Consider the following 25,636-nt stretch of genomic DNA (forward strand, 5'->3'; position numbering starts at 1 on the left):
CAAGCTTGGATGCCCCTACTCCCAACAAGTTGCTGGTCGGGATCGTGAAACTATCGCTGTTTGGTCATAAGGATAATCGTTCTTATTAGGTCAGGGGCGGCCGGCCCGGGGGTTACCCGCGATTGGTAATGGCATAACCAGAAGAGGAGTAGGGGAGACAAGGTTACGCGCTGGGTAGCGCATCTGTTTCGGGTAAGTCCTCAACGGAATTACATACCTAAAAAGAATAAAGGTTTTGTAAGCGGGCAATTTATTGTGCTGGAGAAATCGTGGTTGTGGCTGTGGAATGGTTAATCACTATTGTTACATTCCTCCACGGTAAGATAGCTTCACCAGCACAATTGTTAGTAGCAACAACATCAATCTTCTCAAACCAAATCGTCAATTTGGTACTCCTAATTTTGTAAGATGATGAACCTGCACAGCCTTTGTTGGAAAACTCACCTTGTTTGATGATTTTCTCTTTTTAGGGTGCAAAAGATATATGCAATTTCCAGACACATCTACACTTACTCGATAATTAGTATTTGATTTTTACGAATTGGTAATTACATTTTTATTAATTGTAAAATTTTAATTGAAATAATCCCTTTTTATACGAATTTTGCTATTAAATATTAGAATGTGTCGTACTAATTAATTGCATCTCGTTGATGGAAAGCCTTTATTTTTTGAGAAAGTTACAATGGAAAACCAATAGCAAGTAGTGTAACACCTTTTGATTTTTATTTATGGGGATGGGAATGAGTATTCTGAGAAGTATTTTTCTTAAAATAGATTGTATTCAATTTTTATCTACAAATTAGTCATTGGTTGATCAAATAAAAAAAACAACAGAAAAAGAAAGACAAACAACACGTTTTCCTACTAATTCACAGCTCAGTGCCTCGTGTTGCCTCATGTGTAAAATAAGGAGAGTTACCGCAAAAGCAAATTCTGGTTGGTGCATTCTATCATACAACTTAACGCAATTTGAATAACAAGTTTAGGTCAACTTCCAAATCAAAACAATGCACGTTTTAGAAATTGAAGAAATGTCGTGGAACCATGTGACTATTCCACATGAATCATACACATCAATCTTCCAATATTTTTGGAATATTACCAATAATAAGTATAAAACAAAATATCACAGTAATTTAGTAAAGAAAAAGACTATAATAATGGTTGTCACGCTTCTATTTTTTTTTCTTTTTAGAGAAAACGAACAATTTGATCTTCACAAAAAATATACAAGATATATACGTTATATATATACGTTATGATAAAAATATCGACTCTCTTTAATTCATGAATCACATATATTATATTGAACTGTATAAAAACAAATTATATATATTGTTAAGTTATTAAAACATCAGTAAATTTTATGTAACATAATAGAACAATTTAGTTTCTCATTTGAAAACCAAATAAAAAAATGAAAAAAAGATATGATGCAAACATGAAAGTTGAAACAAATTGTCCTAAAAAACTTGTTGCAGGTGCATGAATGTTCCATTAATATGACATAGGAACCATTATATATGACATGTCATAATTCAATTATGATTAAAAACAAATAAAAGATCGACTAGAAAAAAATATAATCAAATGACTTATATGTCCTGATATATTTATTTATTGAGATTTATTTTTCTTCTAACAATTACATATTTATTAAAATATATTTTATATATAACTATATAGACACGTGTATATTAAATATCGTTTTAAAATTAATAATTGAATTATATATTTTTTTAATTATTTATTAAGTCTTACTTTTTCCTTTCACTTCTATATGTTAATTCTAAATCCGTATCACAATTTTAAACTTCATTCCTCGAACAAAAATACGTATTTAAGTTTAATTTATTTTAATTTCTTGTAAATTTAATTGATAAAAAATTAAAATGATCTATTTTAATTTTAATAAAATGATTTTAATTGTTGGTAAAACAGATGACGAATTTGAAAAACCTGCAACCTGCATAGATCCCGAGTTATGGTATTAATGATATATAGTTCATATTTAATCCGCTTTTTTAAACCTATCCAAATAAACATGCTATCTAAATTGATCATTTCTATACGGTCAAGATAGCTCATTCTGACATTTGTCCATAGAACAAAGATTCCTTAAAATTTGAGGTAGAAGGAACTATTTTCATTCTGCTCACACGTGTGAAGCGTGGGGGATTAAACAATTAGCAGTGCATTAATATAATAATTTCATGATTACCCTAGCTAGCTTTCAACCGAAAGGATTACGCTCGCCGTAATGGAATTGCTCGTACTGTTTTTGTCTACTTGTAATTTTCTTTAAAGCCACTTGTAAATTTTTTTCTTATTTTGATCAAATAATTTATCACTCAGACTCACATGAGATTCACACTCAAGTTTTCTATTTCGATATCTTTACAATTATTAATTGAGCTACACTCAGGAAACTGATAGTTACTCGGGGTGTTAACATATAAACTCAATTTTTTTCAAGAAAAAATGTATAGAAACTCATTTTAATAAAAATTGCAAAACGATTAAAACATTTGAAAACTACATCATACCATCGTATTGGATCTCTTCTTGTCAAAATTACACGCATCAAATTCTATTTTTGAAACCAAACCCAGCTAAATAACTTAAATTTTAATATTTATTTGTTTTATTATTAAGATGAGATTTTGTATTGATAATAAGTTATTTATTGGTTTTTTATTTTTAATAATATTTATTAGTTATTTTTTGTAACTAATTTATATGTTATGAAGTATATGTTGATGTTATTTAACTTGTAATATGTTATAATATAAATATATAATTGTAGTTCGATAAGTACAATTTAATGATAGTTGTAAGACCATTTGATAAATTAAGGCGTATAATCAAATTTAAAATATCTTTATTTTTTTATATTTATTTATTTTTAAATTGTAATTATATTACAACAAAAACCAAATAAACCAATTCAATTGAAACTATTTTTATTACATTAGGTCAATTTTTTAAGGAGGCTATTCAAAATGAACCAAACTACTGCATTCTATTTTCATGTTAAACATGATAAATTTTTGCACCAAAATCGAACTGGAAACGCCTCTGCAGGTAGGGCCTGTGGGTGCATGGTGGGATAAATTTTTAAGTGAAAAAGCATTTAAAACATCATCTTTTACAATTAAACAATTAATCATAAAAGTTGTTTAATTAAATATAGTAAAAAAATTAAAATAAACACGTTCTCTTAAAATAAAGTAATTGCACTGCAAATTTTCAATCGCTATTTTAAAGAGTTTTTATATTTTTAACAAATTTTAATTGTTTAATTATTAAAAATTATTAGATATATATCTTAATTATTTATAAAATAATGTTCATAAGTAGTTATGATCTATTGAGAGTATAAAACTTTGTATGAACACAACAATTAAACTCTAGGCGTAGTATCGTTGTTGCTTGGCCTTTGGTTTCTGTTTCCTTCTATTTCAATTTCATGTCGCCGTATGACAAATTATGTAAATAACAAGTCTCTTGGATGGAGAAACAAATTGTTCATAAATATACTAACATGGTTGTGTTCAGATAGCTTGTTGATATTCCATAAACGTTATTTGTGTGGCTTTTGTAATCACACGTGGGCAACCAGGTTTAGATCTAGTATATTGGTAGTGGGCTCTTATCCCTACAAGATTTTTTATTTTACTTTTATATATGAGATTTTTTTTTTTAATTAGAGATTTTTTTTTATCTAGTATGAGATTTTTTTGAATTTATTTTAAGTCTGTATATAATAGTTATAAAAATTTACATTTTATTTAATTTGTTCATATTTCTACTTTTTTTTCTCTTTGAAATTGTTTTGATAATGAAAAAATTATCAAACATTTTAAGAATATAAATTCTCATCGAAGACAATTGAAATTTACGAAACTCTTATCTATTTTAAATTTGTTTAATTATTATAATTATATTTTATAAGAGTTAATAATATTTTTTTACAGAATAATATTAACAACATACTTTTTAACATGCACTAGTTTTTATTGGTGAAAATTGATATAAGTTCCTCTAAATTTTAATGAAACATATATAATTTTGGTGGAATTCATGTAAATTTTATCTAATAAAAGAAAATTCGTTAGAATATAGTGCGTTGTTAGCACTTTTTTTTTTAATTAAAAATATATTTTTATAAAGTAAAATGAAATATCAAAACACACAAGATGAGTATGATGATGTTTGAATAAGAAAATGAATATAATTAAAAATGAACTCTTATACGTGTACATTTTTTATTTTTTAGTACTCATTCAATACCTTATTTTTTTTATGTTATATTCTCATTACATCACTAATATATCATATTATTCTCTCAATTTATTTATATCTCAAAGTGAATAATAGATATCCATAAAATATTTTTCATTAAAAATATTGGAAGGAGCAACATGTGACATAATCTAATTTGAGAGAGAAGTAAATAGGAGTTTGGAGTAGTGAGCAATGAAGGAGACCCCGCATATTGTCGGAATGTGTTAGGTGTATTTTTACTTTAAAGAATTTTTCGCACGTGAATTGTGCAAACCTTGATGCATACATACTAGGTATTTATCAATCTGACAGACTCTTTAATTATTGACCTTAGTCTACATGTTTAATTATTGACTTTAGTCTATATGTTAGAGGAGATATTAAATTTTATAATTTAAAATACCCCTAAAAAGAAGGCCTCAACACTAAAAGCCACCTAAAATTTTGTGGGCTTAGTAGGCCTATAGGCCCACGTTATCAAAAAAAATCGATGTTTTTCTTAAAAAAAAATTGGACAATTTTTTTTCTAGAAATTTTTTTCGAATTTTTCACCGATAAAAAAGTTTTGATTTTTTTTTATATAAAAAATTATTTACAATTCTTTTTGAATTTTTTTTATTCGAGAAAAAAATAATTTTTTTCAATAATTTTTTATTCATTTTTCTCACAATTTTTTGAAAAAAAATAAATTTTAAAAATTTTTCAAAAAAAATATCAAAATTAACAAAAAGTTGGGGGCCTATAAGCCCCCTGAACCCCTCTCTTAATAGGTAAGGATTTTAAAAAATAGGTCGAGATTTAAAAAAAATATTTTGATAGGGGGCCTAATATTAAAAGTTTAATAAAAACAAAAATTAAAGAAGTCTATGAGTCGGAGGCTTTTTTGACAACTCTAATTATAAAGCCTTCTTCTTTCTCAATAACTCAGAATGTTGGTCATTTAAATAGTAAGGGTTGTATAATTAATTTCTTCAAATTTATAAAATAATAATTTAATTTCATAAAATCAAAATACATATTTAGAATTATTAATTAAAACAAATGAATTATCTATATATTATTTTGAATAGTTTCATATTATATTATTAAAACAAATATATATCCTTTTAAAATTTTGGAATATTAAATTAAAAATAATTAAATTGTTCTTCTTTAATTTAAAAATTAAATTATAATTTTACAAATTCAAGGAATTAAGTTGTCTATCTCACAACTTAAAAGGAGAAAAAGCGAAGGTCTTATTTACTTTGTAGAATTTTTTTTTTTGCATTTTTGATATTTTCTTATATGTTTATTCATTTAATTTTAATGAAATTTTTTTGGAATTGACTATTGTCGTAGAAAAAAGATAAAATACTAGTTAATACAAATATATTTTAAAAAAATAATAAAACTATTTTTTTTTAATTATTTTTAGAAATATAGACAAATTATTCACATAGTAAGAGCCAATTATTTAACTATTAAAATTAACTTCAATTTCTAAAAATTATCATGAATACTTTTTATATATAAAAAAAAAGTCACATAGTAAGAGCCAATTATTTCCTCCTCTTCCTTATATTTTATTTTTGTTCTCTATAAAAACCAAACCATTTGGGTCCTTCATTTGACAAATCCCACAGTTCTTGCCTTCCTAATTTTCTATAATTGCGTGTGTTTGGGGTGGAAAAAAATGGCATCTAGTGGGAGAATAGTCTTGTTCATGTTTCTTGGGTCGTTTATGTGGTTTAATGCTCAAAATTCATTCGTGAGTTGTGCTTTAACATCAAAACTACAAAGGAAAATTGCTAAAATCAACAAAGAGGGTCCTTATCTTGGTTTAATCATACCAAATTCTTTTGAACTTAACCCTCTTCTTCAAAATCCAGGCTATACTCCTAGTGACAACATCATAGATTTTGCAGGTAAGTGCATGCGTCCAATTTTCCATTTAAAAGGACCAAAATTAAAGTCTGACAAATTTTTTATTTCTTAATCGTATATATCTTTTGTCCAGATTATAAAAAAAAAAAAAAACAGAATTAATCTTCCAAACAATCTATATGTTTATATATAATATATAAATACAAACATCCACGAATATAATGATTAACTTTCTAGGCTAAAAAAATTTGTTAAACTTGAAACAGAGAGTTGTGTATATATATATTGAACAAAATGAACGATCTTAGTTTTTTGTGTGTAGAGCATGTAGGTACCATAGTACTTTCTAATTGGTCTAATATATTTCTTTTTTGTGGCTAATGACTAATTAGGAAGAAGATTTCGTTTTGGAGCCATTGGCCACAAACCTGTTATTCTGGTCATGACGGGATTGAGCGTGGTACGGTTTCTTAAATTCGTGTTTCAACTTGGTTTTTAATTTATACATTTTTTTTTTAAGAGTGACAAACGTTACCTGAACTATACACACAAATTAAATAGGGTCTTGGTTAATTTTTTTTTTTTGTTTTTATAAGCAATTTTTTAAAAACCCATTTATAATGACAAAATGTTATCTACTTTGGAGACAATCCCAAAGAATTTGAATATCAATTAATCAAACTAAAATTGGAATTAATTTTCTTTCTAGTCATAAAAAAGAGTTTTAGTATTATCTGACATTAAAGTCACATCTTTTACTCTAACATTGAAGTTGGATAAGTACGATAATCGACCTGTTTAATATATTAATATTGTTAGTTGATTTATGTCTTATTTATAACTTATTTTATGTTTGCGTTGACATAAATTATTATTCTAAATATTTTATGATTTATTGACAACTTGTTTTATGTTTGGGTTGACATGAATTATTATTCTAAATGTTTCATTTAGTATTTTAAAATATTAGTTGTTATATTTAAATAATTATATTTGAGTATTTTCTTTAAGACCTTTAAGATTATACCACATGGATGGTTATGATCTATTTAGAATAATATATATCTTCTTTTAGAAATCAATGAATAAACAAAGAAAAATATTTTAATGTTCTAGATCGTTTTCTATTGTTTTCCCTTTTCTTAACTTAGAAATCCTAGTTTCATGCATACTCTTGATAGAGGAATATGCTATCAATGGGTCATAAGAAAATACTCAATTTATAATAATTATAATTATAATGGCTAATTTTTTAAAATACTAAATAAAATATTTAAACTAATAATTAATTAATTGATTGGATTGATCATAAGCTCTCTATCATGTTTGTTTATTTGTTATGGATCCGTAAATAGTTAAGGGTTATTAATTAATTAGTGGAACTTAGTTAATTAGTCAATTTTGTACTAACTATTAAAACAAACGTGTAGATAAATGCAGCTATAACTACACAGCTACTGCTAAGCTTTTTCACTGTAGATGGAGTGGTACATTACGGCATTGCTGGAAATGCAAACCCTACCTTGCATATTGGAGATGTAGCCATTCCCCAATATTGGGCTCATTTGGCACTTTGGAGCTGGCAGGTGATAAATAATATAGTACAATAATTTTTATATACTTCCCACTCTATTTTTAAATACATTTATTATTTTGGAATATAAAGATAAATTGAGATCAATTATATCTGATTTTTTGTGGAAAACAAATTGAGTTGTTAATTTTAGTTTGATATTACACTCTTTTGCTGTATTATAGAAATTTCGTCTCCAAAATTTTTTTTTGTTATAATATCTCTAGAGTTAGCATACCTTGAAAAGTAAAGTTAATTTTGTAATTTCTTTTTGACTTTATCTTCTTATTATATAAAAAAAAAACACCTTTTATTGTTTTTTTCAAATACACTGTTAATAATAGTACGGCTAAGTGATTTAAAATATGAGAAGTGAATACTAACTATATATATATATATACTCGATTGATTAAACGTATCATTTGAGAAAAAAAGTTTAAACATAAATTTATTAGATGTATTTATTATGTATTTTTAAATGTACTCTTATTAATACTATTAATTTATTTTTGAAGATGAAACTTAAAGTTAAAGGTATTTTTATATAAATAATATTTTAGAAAAATCAACACATTAAACTTAATATATATTTTTCTGAATATATTTGAAAACGACAACGAATAATTGTAGTTAGAGACGAATGAATACATAAATAAAATGGTAGTTTAAGTACGACGGTACATAAAATGAATATATTAAATACATTTCAAAATATAAACAAAAACGAATGAAAGAAATAAATGTATTTGAGTTAAATTTTGAATTATAAATATTAATTTTTTTAATTTAATTTATATTTTAGAATGATAATATACGTGAAAAATAACATATTTTATAAAATAAAATAAAATGATAGGAGACATAAATAATTCATACTGATGTTGTAATTATTGGCTCTAAAGTGTTGTATTTGGTTTGTGATACTTTAGTGTGATTATTATATATATGCAGAGGTATGGTCAAGGAGGTGATGATACTTTACCCTTAGAAAACAACGGTGACTACACGAGGGATGTAGGGTACTTAAAATTTGCAGATTTTACATCAAATTTAAGTGCTGGCAGTACATTTGACAACCAACTCAACAATCTTTGGTACCAACCAGAAGAGATTTTTCCCGTTGATGGAATTCCTGAACAAAGGCAACATGCCCTTTGGGTTCCCGTTCATTCCAATTACTATCGTATTGCCAAAAAATTAGAGGTAAGCAAGCAATCCCCTTAGGATAATTATTACTAATTAGTTATACAAATTAATGAGATGAATCTTAATTTGTATTTGAATATTTTCAGGAGTTGAAGCTAGAGGCGTGCATAGACACAACCACATGCTTGACAAGTACACCAAAGGTGGTTCTTGTGGAGAGAGGAGCAAGTGCAGGGTTCTACCTAGACAATGCAGCATACAGGACATTCATTTACAATAAATTTAATGTGAGTCCAGTTGACATGGAAAGTGCATCAGTCGCACTTATATGTTTGCAACAAAGGATTCCCTTCATTGCTATTAGGGCTCTCTCCGACTTGGCCGGCGGCGGCACCTCTGAGTCAAATGAAGCTGACACCTTCTCACCACTCGCCGCCACTAACTCCGTCGCCGTTGTCATTCAGTTTGTTAAGTTGTTGTCACACCACTCCAAGTGATCCATGTTAATTAATGTATCCATTGTGTCATGTTTATGTTTTTTTTCTTTCTTAATATTCCCACATAAGTGCAATCATATGCACATGAAGACAACAACTTTGTTCTTAGTTGCTTGTCCGGAATAAATATCATTAATTGTATAAATAAGATAAAATTAATGATATTTTTTTACTTTATGTTTTACAAAATCATAAATATGCGTGTATCATATAGTATATTACCATTGTGCTTGACACATGAAACCTTCTAAGCATATAATATATAATAGATATGCATAACATGAATTGTTGAAGATGAACGACGCGCGCGGGCATATTATATATATATGACAATTTTTATTATTCTTATGATAATGTGAATAACAACGTGTCAACAGCTGAACCATATAATGATCATCATTTTAATTTTAATAAAACTATATTGAGAGGAACATGCATACATGCAAAACGAGATCATCAATATCTTCTACCAGACTTAATGGACCATAACAATGACAAAATTTAAATTTTCTTAATTATATAATTAATTTATTTTTATCATTTTAAATCATTTATGTTATGTATTTAACATTCATTTTATTATTATTATTATATAAATTTAAGTTTAATTTTATTTTAAATTAAAATTATTTTATATTAATATTTATAAAAATATTTAAATTAACATTTCCATTTGTAATAAAATTAAATATAAATAAAATATTAATTTATAAGTTAAAATTGTGAGACTCAATATGAATTTCTTTTACTGACTCAATATAAATTTTTAAGAGTTATATTATTGGAGAAAAAAAAAGAGAAGTGCCAAGAAATCCACTTAAATACCCACTTATTATATGAATTTCAGAGAATATAACATAGTGGAATCCACTTAAATATCCATCGTGAATTTACCATTTGAGGCGCTTAGTTGTTTTCCTTCTGTCCTTTTGAAGAAAGAAAAAAGTGTTGTGTTTTGAAAAACTATAAACAAAATTACATCCAAAGTCATTTGTTTTATTTAATTGTAACAAATTTCTCTTTTTTTTTCTACATAGTTATGTTATGTATTTAACATTCATTTTATTATTATTATTATATAAATTTAAGTTTAATTTTATTTTAAATTAAAATTATTTTATATTAATATTTATAAAAATATTTAAATTAACATTTCCATTTGTAATAAAATTAAATATAAATAAAATATTAATTTATAAGTTAAAATTGTGAGACTCAATATGAATTTCTTTTACTGACTCAATATAAATTTTTAAGAGTTATATTATTGGAGAAAAAAAAAGAGAAGTGCCAAGAAATCCACTTAAATACCCACTTATTATATGAATTTCAGAGAATATAACATAGTGGAATCCACTTAAATATCCATCGTGAATTTACCATTTGAGGCGCTTAGTTGTTTTCCTTCTGTCCTTTTGAAGAAAGAAAAAAGTGTTGTGTTTTGAAAAACTATAAACAAAATTACATCCAAAGTCATTTGTTTTATTTAATTGTAACAAATTTCTCTTTTTTTTTCTACATAGATTCTTTATCGTTTACAACCTAAATTTTTTACCTATTTTTTTTCTAAAAAGTGATGATTTATCATGATTTAAGTTGTAATGTTTATAAAGATAAATAAATAACTCATGTGAGAAAAATTAAAGATAAAAATTTTAAGTTGTAAACATTTATTTATAAAGATAAATTATCTATGTGATAAAATAAGATAAGAGACATATCAGACCAATTACAACTAAATAAGTTAAATGATATAGTTTGCCTAAACTATACTTGTGTTGTGTTAAAATATAAATCATATGTAGGTTGAGACCTTTGAGAATGAAGATTTAAGCTTCACAATACAAAAAATAAATGAAGATTTAAGCTTCACAGTACAAAAAATAAAAGAACTGTGAAAGTTTTTTTCCCTCATTTTAAGTCTTCTCAAAAACCTTTAAATTTTGTTTGGATGGTCTAATTCAAAAGTGCATTTTTCATGTTCAGATTGGTCACTCTAAAAATATATTTTTATATATTTGAGAACAATGAAGATGAGAAAGGAAACACCTAAAAACCATTTCTTAATATAAGTCACCATTATTATCCCAAAAAAAATATAAATCATATGTATTTATTCATCAAAGAAAAAAAGTTTACTAATGGATCCGACCCTTACATCAAAGAAGAGGTTAATTCAGAGCTAATATCATAGCAAGAGACAATTACCCACCTTTTATGATAGTAGATGTTATAGTAGACATAGATTCAGGTAGTTCATTGAGGAAAAAAAAACTCATTTTAATTTGTTTTACTACACCAGAAAACTCAAGGTAGCATGTGTAGATTTAAAATTAATTTTAAATATATTTAATGAATTTTGACATATTTAAATATTTAAATATGTGTATAGTAGAATTGATTTTAATACGAAGTTATAACTTTTAACTTTTAACTACAAATATAATTTTTACACTTTTTATATATATATATATATATTTTATTCAATTACTTTTATATTAATAAATCCAAATATATTATTGAGTTGATGAGTAATTCAATGTTTGTTAATATAGTTAATAGTTAGTTACTAATTGTTACAATGACAATTTTAAACCCTTTGTATAAATACGTGATATGCAAGCAATAAAATTAGGACTGATGATTCTCATCTCAATATAAAATATTATTTATGGTGATAATTATAACATCTTATTTATACCAAAAAAAAATTAGGACAGTACATTGTTTTTACAAAGTGGCGTATTACTTTTTATTATAGGAAAAACGTAAATATATACTATAGTATAATAATATAATACCACCATTCATGGAAAGGAACAACGCATCCAATACCCGACAAACCAACGTGAAATTAAATATTTTTTAATTTTTATATGGAAATAGAACATTTTTCTGCCTTCATATAGCCAAGAAATTAATAAGCATATAAATTTCGTTTAATGGTCTTTTACTACATTAAAATGTCATAAATGATAGACCCAAAAAAAGAAAAAAGAATGTCATAAATGATAAATCGACGTTAAGAATAGTAATATTTCACCCGTAAAAGGAAACAAACAAAATAAAGGAAAATAGAAAGCCCCATTTAGCTGTGAATTTGAGGTCAATGACAGCCTTATCCAATTAGATTTAATTCCAAAGCCCAACGGTGCAGCTGTATTTTATCCATAACATAAACGCGGCATTAAATCTACTATGATAGCAACTACTCTGAAAAACAAAAACATTAGGTTCACTTATTCACCTTACAGAAATAGAAACGAATTGAAGGACACGCATATTGAATTATTAGGTCTGCTGACTCAGATTACGTATATCCAATCCAATTACTGTTATTAGTTTTAAAATTAATTAAAAAAAAAAGGATATATTGTTTGCAACAAGAAACCGTGTTTTTCAATTTTCACGTGGAGGAAATGAGATTTACTCGGAAACGAGTTGAGTCGGAGTCGGAGTCCGAGTCGAGTGGATTTGGGGTTAGGTAACAGAAACATTGAGACCTAGCTTGTACAGATCAGCAACAACCGACTTTTTGAAAAACGAAATTTTCTCAACTTCCTAAATTAACCTCACTTTTTATTTTATTTTAATTTATACTAATAAATCTTTCTTTCTCTTCTTCTTCTTCCTCTCAATTTCTGAGTTCTTCTATCTTTGTCTCCACCAAACCCTTTTTCTCTTCATTTTTTCGCCCTTAACAACCTTCAAGTCGATCGTTGAATCTTCGTTCTCCTTTTTCACCGTCCACAAAGGAATAACAATCGATTAAACATGGAGAGAGTCGTCGGTGGAAAGTTTAAGATTGGTCGCAAAATCGGAAGTGGCTCATTCGGTGAAATTTATATCGGTATCAAACCTGTTGTTTTTTTTTTATTCATTCATATTTCATATAATAAACATTTTTCTATGCTTATGATTTTTGTATCGTGCTTATTATTTGGTTGCGTTTTGCAGCGTCAAATATGGATAACTCTGAGATCGTTGCCGTTAAGATGGTGCGTTTTCGTTTATTTCTCGCCTCTTTATCATATCATGCAAATTTTTCTTAGGTTTATTTTTAATTAATTTTTGCCATTTTTATTTATTTTTCAATAATTTGTGAATGTGCATAATTTTTGTCCCTTACATAACTCATTGATTTCGTTCATGCTCCGTTAATCTAATAGTGATAGATAATTTTTTTTTTCTGATAACATTTTGTAGTTGGATCAATGTATAAGGTTGGATTAGATGGAATTAGGGATGAGATTTTGGATATGCATATAGTGTATCTGAATAAATCATTATAAGTAAAAACTTTGGTTAATTTTAATTAAGTGAACTGCACTTGGTAGATGTATGTTATGCTCTTTTACCCCTTTCTTTTTGACATACTTTCATATTCAGTTTTTCAAGAACTATGCACGAGGTCTGATACTGATTCGTAGTAGCTGCATTTATTTTCAACAGGAAAACAGGAAAACAAGACATCCACAACTATTGTATGAGGCTAAATTATACAGTATTCTTCAAGGAGATAGTAAGTTGTAAAATAAGCACTTGGGTATTTTAGTTTAGAGGCAGTCACGATATTTGACAAAGGTTATGTTTTGTTATTTTTTCTGATTCCTTTTATTGTTTGGATTTCTAGGTGGTATTCCAAGTATGAAATGGTGCGGTACTGATGGAGACGATAATATTCTGGTTATGGATCTTCTAGGACGTAGTCTGGAGGACCTTTTTGTCTTTTGTGGGATGAAGTTTTCTTTAAGAACAGTTTTGATGCTGGCCGACCAGATGGTAACCACTGTTTCATGTCTAGATTTCTTGCTTAGTGTCGCGTCCGACACTTAGGTTTTCAAGAAGCAGCATTAGTTCCTTGCTGATTTTAAATATGGCTATTGGAGATTACTACCATGTTTCATGCATATTATTATCATTATTATAGTATAGAAGTTTTATATCTAAAAGTTACCTATTGGAGTTAATGCTCCCGCCCATGGGGTTTTTCCATGAAAGCACATTAATATAAAGTTATTTCCATTTTATTTACCTGACTACAGCTTTCGAGAATAGAGTATTTACATTCCAAGGGATTTTTGCATAGAGACATCAAACCGGATAACTTCCTAATGGGTCTTAGGAAAAAAGCAAGTCAGGTAAAGTCATCAAAATTCATTATCTTCAATGGCTAACTTATGTTGTTAATTTTCCTATCCACAGTAATTCCTTTCATGCTTCCTATTTCTTACATTTTCTTTCTGCAATTTGTTACATTCATAGGTTTATATTATTGATTTTGGACTAGGAAAAAGATATCGGGACCCCAAAACAAACACACATATTCCTTACAGGTATATTTTGTTCTGTTTAATCTTCTATCGTTGATCGTGATTTTACATGTCGGCTGTGTTATAAATGTATTTGATTTGATTACTTATCTATTTGACAAGATGATTTCCTATTGACTTTCATTAATAATTAATGATGAGGGGATAAATCTTTCTTTTAAGGGTTGTTATAGTGCTTTAAATAAAAAGCCTGTTTTCAGTATGGTATCGTGTTTACTAAGTGGTATAGTTTCCTTCTTGTTTCAACATTTTTAATCAATGCCTTACAAAAGTTCTGGAGGTCTGACTGAATGAAACCAGATTGTTTTAATGTCATATTTGCAGTAAAAAACCAAAAACGAGAAAATAATACTAGTAAACAAAAGATAAATTGGAAGTCAATATTCTTTAAGAACATGATTGTTTAATCAAGTTTTCCATAGCTCAAATCATATAATCACCAAGACACTTTTGTAACTGGTGTGTGACCATTGCCTATTTTCCTATGCCATCATTGATGTGCATTTTGTTGAAATAGATTTTTTCCCCATTTTTGTATAAATGTACAATGTTGTTTATCTATAGGAAGTCTTCTGACTTGTAATCAGTGCAACCTCAAATAATTCCTCTTCCAAACTCTTCTGATTGTTTCATTCTCACTGTTACTTTGTCTTTGCAAGTTTAACTAAACAGGATTTCAGTACCTAATATTTGTTTTGACTTTGATAAACTCGTACAGAGAGAATAAAAATTTAACAGGGACTGCACGTTATGCAAGTTGCAATACTCACTTAGGAATTGGTGGGTAAAAAGAACTTCTCCTTTACAGATACCTCTTGTAACCAACATAAATTTGAAATTTCACATTATTTTTGTTTAATTTTGTCAGAGCAAAGTCGTCGTGATGATTTGGAGTCTATTGGCTATGTTCTTATGTACTTCTTAAGAGGAAGGTATGCTTTTTTCTATTCATTGTTTTTTTCTTAGCTTCTTGAATTTTAAAAAATGGTGCATGAGTATCAATTCAACTCACTATTAACGTAAATTTAGGGCTTGACTATTTGGTTCCTGCGTTTTAGCCTTCCTTGGCAGGGTCTGAAAGCTGTCGACAAAAAGGAAAAGTATGATAAGATTCGTGAGAAGAAGTTATCAACTCCCTTTGAGGTATAAATTTTCAATTCCATAAAATGATTAATCCCCTGACCCCCAATTTAGTTTCTAATTTTCTTTCCTTCTCGCTCTCATACTTTGGCCGACACTGGCAACTAGAATAGATTTTGATTAAGGTAAAGTTCCCTAGCAGTTTTTTATTTTTTATTTTTTTTTAAGAGTGGGAACACGGAAGAATGTTGGCAAATGCCAAGGTAGGAAATGGTAATGAATTATGCAAAAACAAGAAGAGACTACCCGAATCCCAAACTTATGTTTGAATACTTGAATCATTGGCCAAACAATATTAAGAGCTTTTAAGGATTTCTATTGCTGTATTAATCAAATTTTAGTTAATCTTCTCCTGGGAGATTTTCTTATTGAGGATTTTTTTGCTCAGAAGTTTAATGAATTCATATTTCTTGTTCTTAGACGCTTTGCAAGTCATATCCCGTGGAGTTCGCTGCTTACTTTCACTATTGTCGCTCTTTGACATTTGATCAAGATCCAGATTATGGATTCTTAAAGCGTCTGTTTCGTGATTTGTTCACTCGTGAAGGTATTGGCTATTTTTTAATCTTATGCTTGATTTCAAATATTTTTTGTCAATTGGACAATTTTCTCGTTGAAGGTTTTTTTGCTTTAGCCTGTTGATTTTACTGTATCAACCAATCTTAGGGTTTCAAAGTTGTTTCTGGTGGTCTGTTGTATTTATCTTCTCCCCTGATGTAATAAGAATTTTGTTTGGCTGAATTTCATGAGCAGGATATGAGTATGACCATTTATTTGACTGGACCATCCTAAAACATCAGCAAACGCAACAGACAAGGAGACAAAATCAATCATCAGTTAGTACTTTACTTTTAACCTTTAAACACTTTATTTTAATATGGTCTAGCCTGTATTTACTGGAATGCATATGTATCTTCTGATAGCTCGATTATTAAACTTTCCTCATTTTATTCTCTTCCTGGAATGACTATTTGCAGCCTTCAGATGCTGTGCCTAGCAGTCTAGAACCAGTGGTTATGGAAAAGCATTCAGGTAACTTTAGTTTTGTATGTCGTGCCATGTGGTTGAAACTCGTATGAATTTTGCACTATTGTGGAGAATCGTCATAGATAACACCTTTAGATTAAATGACTTCACAGTTCACACATATTAAGAAAATTAGGCAGTGTATTAAATTTGTCCATTTTGTGTATTGAAATTCCAAAATCGCCTTTTAATTAATTTGTTTTAGTTAAACAATGTCACTAAAAGATAGTCCATCAATTAGGGGTGTTTTTGATTAAAAAATAGTTAATGCATTAAGTAATTTGCGAAGGGTTTGTATTTAGTTTTTTTCCCCTTTCAAATAGGGCTAATCATTTTTTGACTTGGGAAGTTTTGCCTTGCTGTACCAATGTTGAACTAAGACTTAATGTCCAGTATAGGGGACCAATACTTTCTGCAGATCACTTACTGATGCCTATGCCTTAATTCCCTTTTCAGGAGTAAATAATTCACCTCAAATTACTGTAACAAAACTGCTAAGCAATCTGGATCGCCGTATGCAGCCTAAGCCATCCAATGTTAAGAACATGAATGCCAAGAATCATACCGAAAAACATGTAAGCCACTGTAATTTCTTCCGACTGGCATTGGCTTTCTTGCCTCTATTCTCTCTATTGATTTCTAAGATATGATGGCCTTGCTTCTCTCTGCTTGTTTAGGTTGTGTTAGTTCAATCACAAATATATTGTTTTGAATTTTTACTTGGCTGTAGAAATTGAATTGATTTAGATAAATTTTTGCAGACTGTAAACAATGGCCCATCCACTTCATCTGCCATGCCCAAATCAACTGCAGAAAATGTCTCCAAGCCTGACAGGCCCACAGGAACCTCAAACCTAGGTCGTGTATTTGGGGGTAACTCCCATGTTTCAAGCAGCTGGATTCCTTCATTACGTCGAATTTCTTCAGCCAAATAGTGGTAAGAAAATTGCTTCATCAACTAGAGTTTAAAATTGGACTCTGCTATATTATTATCAGGCTTTCCTGGTTGTTGTATTTTTACTATCACAAATTCTATACCATAGTTGTAGAATATATGGCTGATCCACCAACTTTGTTTCTCAGACAGTATTTTGGAGGAGTCACTTAGAGCTTCTTTTTAATTTTACTATTGCTAATGTCATGCCGCTCAATTCACCAGAGGAACAGTAAACTGTAATTACGATCAAGATTCTTTGACATGATTAACTTCCTTCACATGGCACCGTCCTACCAAATGTAATGGATGGTCCCACTTTAAGAGTTGGAAAGATGGAAACTACCTAAGTTTAACATTTTGAAGAACGGGGTAAGCTGATGTTTGTCAACACGAGGCTCAAGGTTGGTTGTAGACCTTAAAATGTGAGACACAGTTTGGCTGGTTTATATTTTCTCTATAACTGTGATAAGTCAAACGTGCATGAATGAGGAGAAGCCACAATCCCTTTTGGCCTAGTCATTATTTAATTGCCTTTTGTTTTTCTTTCAAGCATTTAGCACACAAATTCGGTTGTCTTTTCTACTGTACAGTTAGGTTTGCTAGCATACAATTTGATTGTACGTACCTGTTTCCTAACAAGTAAATTATTCACCAATCAATCCAATTCAAAGTTTTATGAAGTGATAATTTTGTTGACTTTGATGTTAGAATTCTACTTAGACTTGTCATCTGGACTTGAATTTATTCTAGTTTATGATCAACCTTCCCGTGCAAGTTAGAATGGAAGAAATTCATTTACAAGCAAATGTTGAACAATTCCAAACTTTTAAATGCTGATTGTTGTCTCTGCATTTTTGAAAAAATTATAAGTAATCTGACTTCAATAGGATGCCTTATGCTTTGTCTTGGTGGCAGGCTGGCAGCGTTTTTTATAAATAGAAAAAGAATTGCCAACTTACATAGTTAATAGTTTTAATTTACTTGCATACTTGTTGCAGCATTGAAGATTTTGTGGTCTCTCCACTTCACTAGTTACATTGCATTCACAATGCATAATTGTGCACTACATAAAATATGTAATGTATGATGGAAGAACAAAAACTTTAACAAATAAAAATAATATAAATGAAAATAACAATAAGTTATCAAGCTGCAAAATCAATCGTTTATTAATTATCAATAATTCAAAATGTCACCCGTAATCAAAACAAGTACAAAATAAAAACTAATATATAGCACCACATCTAGGTCCTAACATTATTCCTTTTGTTTCAAAAGAGAAACACCACACATCACTATTAGACTTTGGACAAAGATGCAACTCATTGAATTTTCTAACGGAAGGGTTCCACAATATAACGAAGCGTTCTTTATAAATGTCTCCGAGACAAAGGATGCCATTGCAAGACCCAAATTCAAAATTGTAGCATGAAATAAAAATGTATCTTGAACAACAGTTACATCACCAATATTGGTAAATGATCATACCAATTTATAATACAAAGATATGAAATAAAATCTTAGTAACCTCATTAAAACAGAAAATATTAAAAAAAGAAAAGAGTCAACAACATTCCCGGGTTGGAGCAACATTAACAATTTTTTTTACATTTATCAAAACTATAAAAAAATGTTTGACTATACAAAGCATCTTGAGCACACCCAACACACTCCAAAAATACCGAACAATGAATTCCATAATGGCATAGCAGAAGAACAATATAAGAAAGGATGAGGAACTGATATTTTTTTTTTTTCTTTTCAATTTACATTAGGCGTACACATTTTGATGAGTCCGAGATTAATGTAAGTTTTTGGAGTATTATTTTGAAATAGTCAATATTAATAATTAATTGTTAATTTTGTTAGAAGAAAAAATTAAACATGATCTTCTTATCACTTCAGTCTCCAACCCACCAAACCACATGACTCTTTGAATTAAAAACTTGTTTTCAGAATGATTTTATGTTAACTAAGTTGTATAATTTTTTCCTTTTTTTAATGCCTTACAAAAGTTCTGGTGGTTTGATTGAGTGAAACCAGATTGTTTTAATGTCGTGTATGCAGTAAAATAATAATAATAATAATAATAATAATAACAATAGTAAACATAAGATATATTGAAAGCCACCGCTCTTTATTGGAGTACAGATAATAAAGGTCTTTAATCAAGTTTTCTATAGCCCAAATCTTATAATTATCAATACACTTTTGTAACTGGTGTGTGACAATTACATATTTTCCTATGTCACTTTTGTAAAACAATATAAAGGAACAAAGGTTATGTATAAATGGGTCCTTATTTTGTTACCTAAAAAATGGGTCCCTAAATTCTACTTTAAAAAGTGATAATGGTGACAAAGAAGAATCTGAGTAATGATGAACTGCTCTGCCATAAAAACAGTTTCTTTAACTTTTTATGCATGAACACTAAGTGGTGGAAATGATATGATACAACTTAAGTGGAGACAAATATAATGGCGTTTTCAATTAGGGTCCTTTTGTTCATCACTATGAATACTTGAAGTTAATTTTTTTCTTCATCATTTTAAATAACAAGCACTTTGAAACAACATCACATTTTCTTTTAAATATCTAACTGTTGGTCCTCAGTTCTCTCATCATATGTAACTAAGTCTTTGGTTATTGAAGCTTTAGGGACTTGGAATATTCATTCATCTTTACAAGTGAGTGTTAATATTGGTAAAATAAATAAACTTATTTTCCATTTCAACTGAATATGACAAAACAGAATGCAATCAAATTTTTATTCTTGGGTTCAAGTTCCATTCTCAAGAAAGTATTTAACTTTTTTTATGTGATTATTTTCAATGTTAGTGAGCTCCAACACCTCTGTCTCTAAATGCTCGGTTCATCAAATAGAGAACATTGATGAGAATGTTCCTGCAGATGGGCCTGCATCATCTTGCCCCCCGCCTGATACGCCCACAGAATCAATGGAGTTCCTTGCTAGATCATGGAGTCTTTCTGCCATGGAACTCTCCAAAGCACTGCATAACACCAATAGTACGACCTCCACCGGTATTGAGATGCAACTTTTATGCCCTTCTGACCAGTTCTATACAAAGGGTTTCACTGCCTCTAAGGATTCTGTAAGAACCTTTTCTTTGATTTTGTTTAAGAATTTTAAAGGAAGTAACTTTTTGTTGCTCTTTCTATTGACACCAGCAACTACCGGACCTTGTTTTGCACCACACTTCAATCTTTAGTATGTGCAAATCAATAACATAGTAATCCGCCATCTGCAGGATTTGTTTTTACTTCATCAAGCCCTTTCTCCGGAATCCCTTTCCAGTCAAAACTTGCTGAGAAATGGGGTATGTTGCATTCAACTTGTGATTTTATTCATCAATTATACTCAGATACCAGTTCAACCTGTTACTATATTACTCTGTTGTTTTTTATTTCTTCATTTTTCTTATTTCTTGGTGCAAACTTTTGCTCACCAGCTTCACAGGAGCTTGATAAAAGGGAGGACAACAGGAAGGTGGTTGAAAGATCAGAAGGAGAGAAAAAAACAGGAAATTAGGACTCATAACGCTCAGTTGCACGCTGCAGTATCTGTGGTTGGTGTTGCTTCTGCTGTTGTAGCAATTGCAGCATCAATAGCATCATCTGAAAAGCCTAATGACAACCAAAAGAACCTTACCATGGCTTCTGCTGCAATTTCATCTGCAGCAGCTTTAGTAGCCTCCCACTGCATTGAGATTGCAGAAAATATGGGAGCTGAACAGGACCAAATCATAACAGCAGTTAACTCTGCTATTAATGCAAAAACCAATGGAGATATTATGACTCTAACAGCTGGAGCAGCCACAGGTATCAGAAATTTAAACTCCATTTGTTCATCAGACAAAAATTGAACCTTGTTTATAAAAAATTTCACTTATTAAAAGATAAGTGGAAAAATGACTAAAGATAAGCGAAATCTTAAATTCTTACAAAAAGTTTCACATATAAAAAGTTTTACAGACTCCGTTGAACAATTCTGACACAAAATAAGAGAAAATCTAATGTGCTAAATCGCAGCCTTGCGAGGAGCTGCTACTCTAAAAGCGCGTCTGCAGAAGGGGCTTGGAGCTACTACAATTCCTCCAATTGAGGAGAAATGCGGTGAAGCCAAAGAAGCAGGCATCTTGACAGCACTGGACTGTTTCTTTAGAGGAGGAGAACTTCTCAAACGTACAAGAAAAGGTATGTCTGCTGACATGTTTGCAACAACGGCTTCATTGAAATTGAAGAATAAAAGAAGAAGAAATTCCAAATGTATAAAGCAATTTACACTTCTAATGCAAGTAACCATGCGATTTTAACTGTCCATAACAGGAGTTCTTCATTGGAAGCAAGTCTCTTTCAATATAAATTCAAATTTGCAGGTAATTAATTGAACACTTCTACATCCATTAACAAATCATAGGACGAGTTCCAATATGGTTCACTTCAAGGGTCTCACATCATCTTATCAGCAAGTTAAAATAAACACATATTTCAAAAAATGAAAACAAATTTTTTTCACAAAGTGACAAGGGCCCTAAACTTTTATGTATGTTGGCAGAGTAACAACTATTAATTCTATGGAAATCACTTCACAGATCAGATAGAAGTATAATTATTGGTTGTGCCTATATCTTAATTATATCAATATTTGAAATGTCTATTCAATACAATGGTAACAGGTCGTAGCCAACATGAAAAGCAAGCATATGGCAGGAACACTCACCAAAAAGAAGAAATGTAAGCCAGGTTTTTCAGTACACAAAACTTACTTTATTTTACTCTTGCCACTTAAGCAATGTTAATAGTACGGCTTAAAATGGCAGATATAGTCACTGGAGTGTACAGCGATATCCCAGCTTGGCCCGCAAGAGAGAAGGAAGACATTGGTGAAAAGAGAGCATATTTTGGAATAAAAACAGCAGACAGGATAATAGAATTTGAATGTGAAAGTAAAGAAGACAAACAGTTATGGCTTGAGGGAATCCAGTACATGTTGAATTGCCGTGCCAAAGTAACATATTAAAAAATTAATAGGGATAACAATGGCATTGCTGTAAATATGCGTTAACTTTTTTTTTTCCTTTCCCCCCTCATCTATATTGATTACAGGGGTTATTTATATTTTACTGAGATGTTGATTTGACAGCATGGTCATGAAATTTTGCTCACAAAATTGTTGGCCTGCCATATAAGTTCAGTGAAGAAGTGTACAACCATGCTATTATCACTCTAACTCCTTCAGAAAATCAACATTATCAACAAATACCTGCATGAAGTGATCAAATAATAAAATAAACAAGGTGTACAACCATGCTTAATAGGAAGGTTTCCATGAGTGCATTATGCTATGAAAAGGTTAAAAGGTAAAATGATATTATATTAAATCACATACAAACAAACAGATTGAAAAATGCCGTACCAGTTTCCAACCATCAGGATCCAAGCAAACTACAATCTTGGTGTTGATACCTGGTAAGGGTCCAGGTTCGCGGATAATCGTTCCTCCACATAATTTGATTGCTTCTGCAGTCTTATAGACATCATTTGTGCCTATTGCAATCTGTTTAAAACACAAAATGAGTTATATTCTTACAATGTCATGGATTATACATTCATTAGAAGACCATATCATAAAATCCTCTTTTCAAAATAGAAAAAGAATAGAATCTACCTGTGTATAACCATTTCCTTTGTCATAATTAGTGACGCCGTAGTTATATGTCAGTTTTAGAACAGGGCTATTAGCTTCAGAATCATAGCCCAAAATGGCTACTGTGTACTGGAAAACAATCATAAATAATGACAAAAGATGTGAAAACATACACGTAATTCATCAACAATCCAAAATTAAAATTAGGATAAATTTGTTTGAACAAGCATTACATTTCTGAAACTAATTAGACATGCATCTGATTAATAGCCACAAGTAGTTATTACCTTTTCTTCAGGGTTGTCTATCTTATAGAGAAGTTTCATGCCCACAGCCTTGGAAATCAAACATAAGACAAGAAAAACATTTAGCTACTTGTTTGTGTTTAAATCTAAACAAGCATAAGGAATCATCACAATAAGAACAGTAAATATACACTCACTTTTTGATAGAAGTCTATGGCACGATCAAGATCACCTACTCGAAGCATCACTTGGTTTAACGGTTCACGCGTAGGTCTTCTCTCCAAAAGCTCAAACCTATAGCCATTAGGATCTTCAATAGAAGCAGTTACCATAGAGCCACTTTTGACAGGCTGCGGCTCCCTGGTAACCTTTCCCTCTTTCGCCTTTACAAGATCAATTGTCTTGGCAACCTGCAAAATTGCAGTATAAAATCTGTAAGTATCTTTGCCAGTGCTCTCTGAGCCTTGAGGCATGCCCTGTGACTCTCCAGGACCCAGCTCAGATTTGTTAATTGTGTTAGTTAGCTCTATACTAGTTAACAGAACTCACATAAATACTTGTACCAGTATCAGTTTTCTTTCATACAGATCAATTCTCTCTTTAATCCTTGTGGTTCAATGTTCATCATAATTAGGAAATTAAAAAATGCATAATAGAAATCAGATATAAGCTTTGCAGTGCAGATAAATAAAATGCTTTATTATGTTATGAAGAGCTTACATCTTGAGTTACAATACCAAAATGACCAAAACCAGTTCCCACGTCATAGTTATCCACGCCATAATCTGCAATCACCGCAAAATAGCAAGTTCGACGCAAAACAATTTATAATCTGCATAACAATTTTGCCAAAAAAAAACTAGCATTCAGATTTGAACTCACTATAAGTAAGTTCAACTGTAAAATGGGAATCTTCAGGACCATATCCAAGAAAAGCATTTGAATATTTATCTTCCGGTAAATCGCGCTTTCTCAAAAGTTTCATGCCAAGGCATTCAGTGTAGAATCTGTCAAATTTGACACACACACACACATGTTTACATCGAGTATGAGCGAAGTAAATGTACAGGATTTAATTTGTATACACTTCACTGTAAAACATTTTTACACATTCATCCGATCATATCTCATAATGCGGATAATATCTGTTGATATATTATAAGAATTACCGTACAATTTGATTGGACGCATGTATAAAAAAGTTTTAGAGAGATAGTTAATAGAAATGAATCTCGTTACAAAATAGAAGTAGAGCATATAAATATATACTTAATAGTTTTGTCCAAGTCTCCAACACTATATACAACATGTAGAAATCTTCGATTATCATTTTGGATCCAATGAAACAAGTTTTGGTTTGGTTGAGATGGATCTACTGCGGCAATAGCCTGTGAGATTTTAAACAAATCTGATCCTTTTGCAGCAGCGAATAGTGATTGAGATTGTGGAAGAGCTAAGAACCAAATGCAGCAGCAACACCAGAGAACTAAGAAATTCAATTAGCAATAATGATGATAATAATAATAATAATATGAAAAAAGGTTTTGTGAGATGAATAATAAATTACCAACAGCAATAGCACCGGTGGTAGTGAGAAGGTGAAAGAGAGAAAGTCTTCGTGAAGATGATGATTGAGTGGTGATGCAACAACAAGTTCGTAATGAATATGATGGTAACGTTAAGGATGACTTCATTTCAAATATGAGTGAATCAGAATCAATGATAGATAGTACCTTTTATTCCTTTTTTTATAATGTCTTGAAGGATAATTGTAAAAGTTACAAGGATCACAATTCACTTTGCTTCAATCTGATCAATATTTGCATAATTCATTAAACTATAAACTCAACTCTGCTTTTACTATAACATTATAAATCTCTGTTTTGTCAAAAATAAAAATAAAAATAAATGCGAG

General features: G+C 29.7%; 4 protein-coding genes across 5 annotated transcripts; 3 read left to right on the plus strand and 1 right to left on the minus strand.

The window, feature by feature from the left end:
• Positions 1–5,878: 5,878 nt before the first annotated feature.
• Positions 5,879–9,549, plus strand: LOC101497425 (bark storage protein A-like). The gene is made up of 5 exons (XM_012716128.3): positions 5,879–6,197; positions 6,549–6,616; positions 7,587–7,742; positions 8,681–8,932; positions 9,022–9,549. The coding sequence occupies exons 1-5, from the start codon at positions 5,966–5,968 to the stop codon at positions 9,370–9,372; spliced, it is 1,059 nt and encodes a 352-aa protein (XP_012571582.1). The 5' UTR covers positions 5,879–5,965; the 3' UTR covers positions 9,373–9,549.
• Positions 9,550–12,940: 3,391 nt separating this feature from the next.
• LOC101501919 (uncharacterized) lies at positions 12,941–18,488 on the plus strand. The gene is made up of 15 exons (XM_004501114.4): positions 12,941–13,222; positions 13,330–13,370; positions 13,825–13,894; positions 14,006–14,154; positions 14,418–14,513; positions 14,638–14,708; positions 15,424–15,485; positions 15,574–15,637; positions 15,764–15,848; positions 16,266–16,392; positions 16,599–16,681; positions 16,823–16,877; positions 17,328–17,446; positions 17,633–17,808; positions 17,955–18,488. The coding sequence occupies exons 1-14, from the start codon at positions 13,147–13,149 to the stop codon at positions 17,804–17,806; spliced, it is 1,272 nt and encodes a 423-aa protein (XP_004501171.1). The 5' UTR covers positions 12,941–13,146; the 3' UTR covers positions 17,807–17,808; positions 17,955–18,488.
• Positions 18,489–20,259: 1,771 nt separating this feature from the next.
• LOC101500863 (VAN3-binding protein) lies at positions 20,260–23,050 on the plus strand. The gene is made up of 8 exons (XM_004501111.4): positions 20,260–20,495; positions 20,647–20,921; positions 21,078–21,146; positions 21,279–21,648; positions 21,859–22,023; positions 22,156–22,205; positions 22,506–22,563; positions 22,650–23,050. Coding segments are annotated over exons 1-8 (1,188 nt in total). The 5' UTR covers positions 20,260–20,494; the 3' UTR covers positions 22,850–23,050.
• LOC101501387 (lactoylglutathione lyase GLX1-like) lies at positions 22,771–25,518 on the minus strand. Of its 2 annotated transcripts, none has more exons than XM_004501112.4 (9): positions 25,289–25,518; positions 24,991–25,207; positions 24,604–24,728; positions 24,442–24,506; positions 23,919–24,131; positions 23,764–23,811; positions 23,498–23,605; positions 23,246–23,386; positions 22,771–23,092 (listed from the first exon to the last, which is right to left on the minus strand). In XM_004501112.4, the coding sequence occupies exons 1-9, from the start codon at positions 25,413–25,415 to the stop codon at positions 23,051–23,053; spliced, it is 1,086 nt and encodes a 361-aa protein (XP_004501169.1). In that variant the 5' UTR covers positions 25,416–25,518; the 3' UTR covers positions 22,771–23,050. The 2 variants fall into 2 exon arrangements, with proteins under 2 accessions (XP_004501169.1, XP_004501170.1); XM_004501113.4 differs by having other exon boundaries at positions 24,991–25,174; positions 25,289–25,516.
• Between the last annotated feature and the right edge of the window lie 118 nt (positions 25,519–25,636).

This window comes from Cicer arietinum, chromosome 5 (genome assembly GCF_000331145.2).
Source record: "Cicer arietinum cultivar CDC Frontier isolate Library 1 chromosome 5, Cicar.CDCFrontier_v2.0, whole genome shotgun sequence".
Lineage (NCBI taxonomy): Eukaryota > Viridiplantae > Streptophyta > Magnoliopsida > Fabales > Fabaceae > Cicer > Cicer arietinum.

Bases quoted from the DNA above. Each gene is read 5' to 3' on its own strand.
- LOC101497425 (XM_012716128.3), top strand. From the start codon at position 5,966: ATGGCATCTAGTGGGAGAATAGTCTTGTTCATGTTTCTTGGGTCGTTT. The intron at 6,198-6,548 runs GTAAGTGCATGC...ATGACTAATTAG, and splicing joins CAACATCATAGATTTTGCAG to GAAGAAGATTTCGTTTTGGA. The intron at 6,617-7,586 runs GTACGGTTTCTT...ACAAACGTGTAG, and splicing joins TCATGACGGGATTGAGCGTG to ATAAATGCAGCTATAACTAC.
- LOC101501919 (XM_004501114.4), top strand. From the start codon at position 13,147: ATGGAGAGAGTCGTCGGTGGAAAGTTTAAGATTGGTCGCAAAATCGGA. The intron at 15,486-15,573 runs GTGGGTAAAAAG...TAATTTTGTCAG, and splicing joins CAATACTCACTTAGGAATTG to AGCAAAGTCGTCGTGATGAT. The intron at 16,393-16,598 runs GTATTGGCTATT...TTTCATGAGCAG, and splicing joins TGATTTGTTCACTCGTGAAG to GATATGAGTATGACCATTTA.
- LOC101500863 (XM_004501111.4), top strand. The intron at 21,147-21,278 runs GTATGTTGCATT...TTTGCTCACCAG, and splicing joins AAAACTTGCTGAGAAATGGG to CTTCACAGGAGCTTGATAAA. The intron at 22,564-22,649 runs GTAAGCCAGGTT...TTAAAATGGCAG, and splicing joins ACTCACCAAAAAGAAGAAAT to ATATAGTCACTGGAGTGTAC.
- LOC101501387 (XM_004501112.4), bottom strand. From the start codon at position 25,415: ATGAAGTCATCCTTAACGTTACCATCATATTCATTACGAACTTGTTGT. The intron at 25,208-25,288 runs GTAATTTATTAT...TGAATTTCTTAG, and splicing joins CACCGGTGCTATTGCTGTTG to TTCTCTGGTGTTGCTGCTGC. The intron at 24,729-24,990 runs GTATATATTTAT...CAAATTTGACAG, and splicing joins GACTTGGACAAAACTATTAA to ATTCTACACTGAATGCCTTG.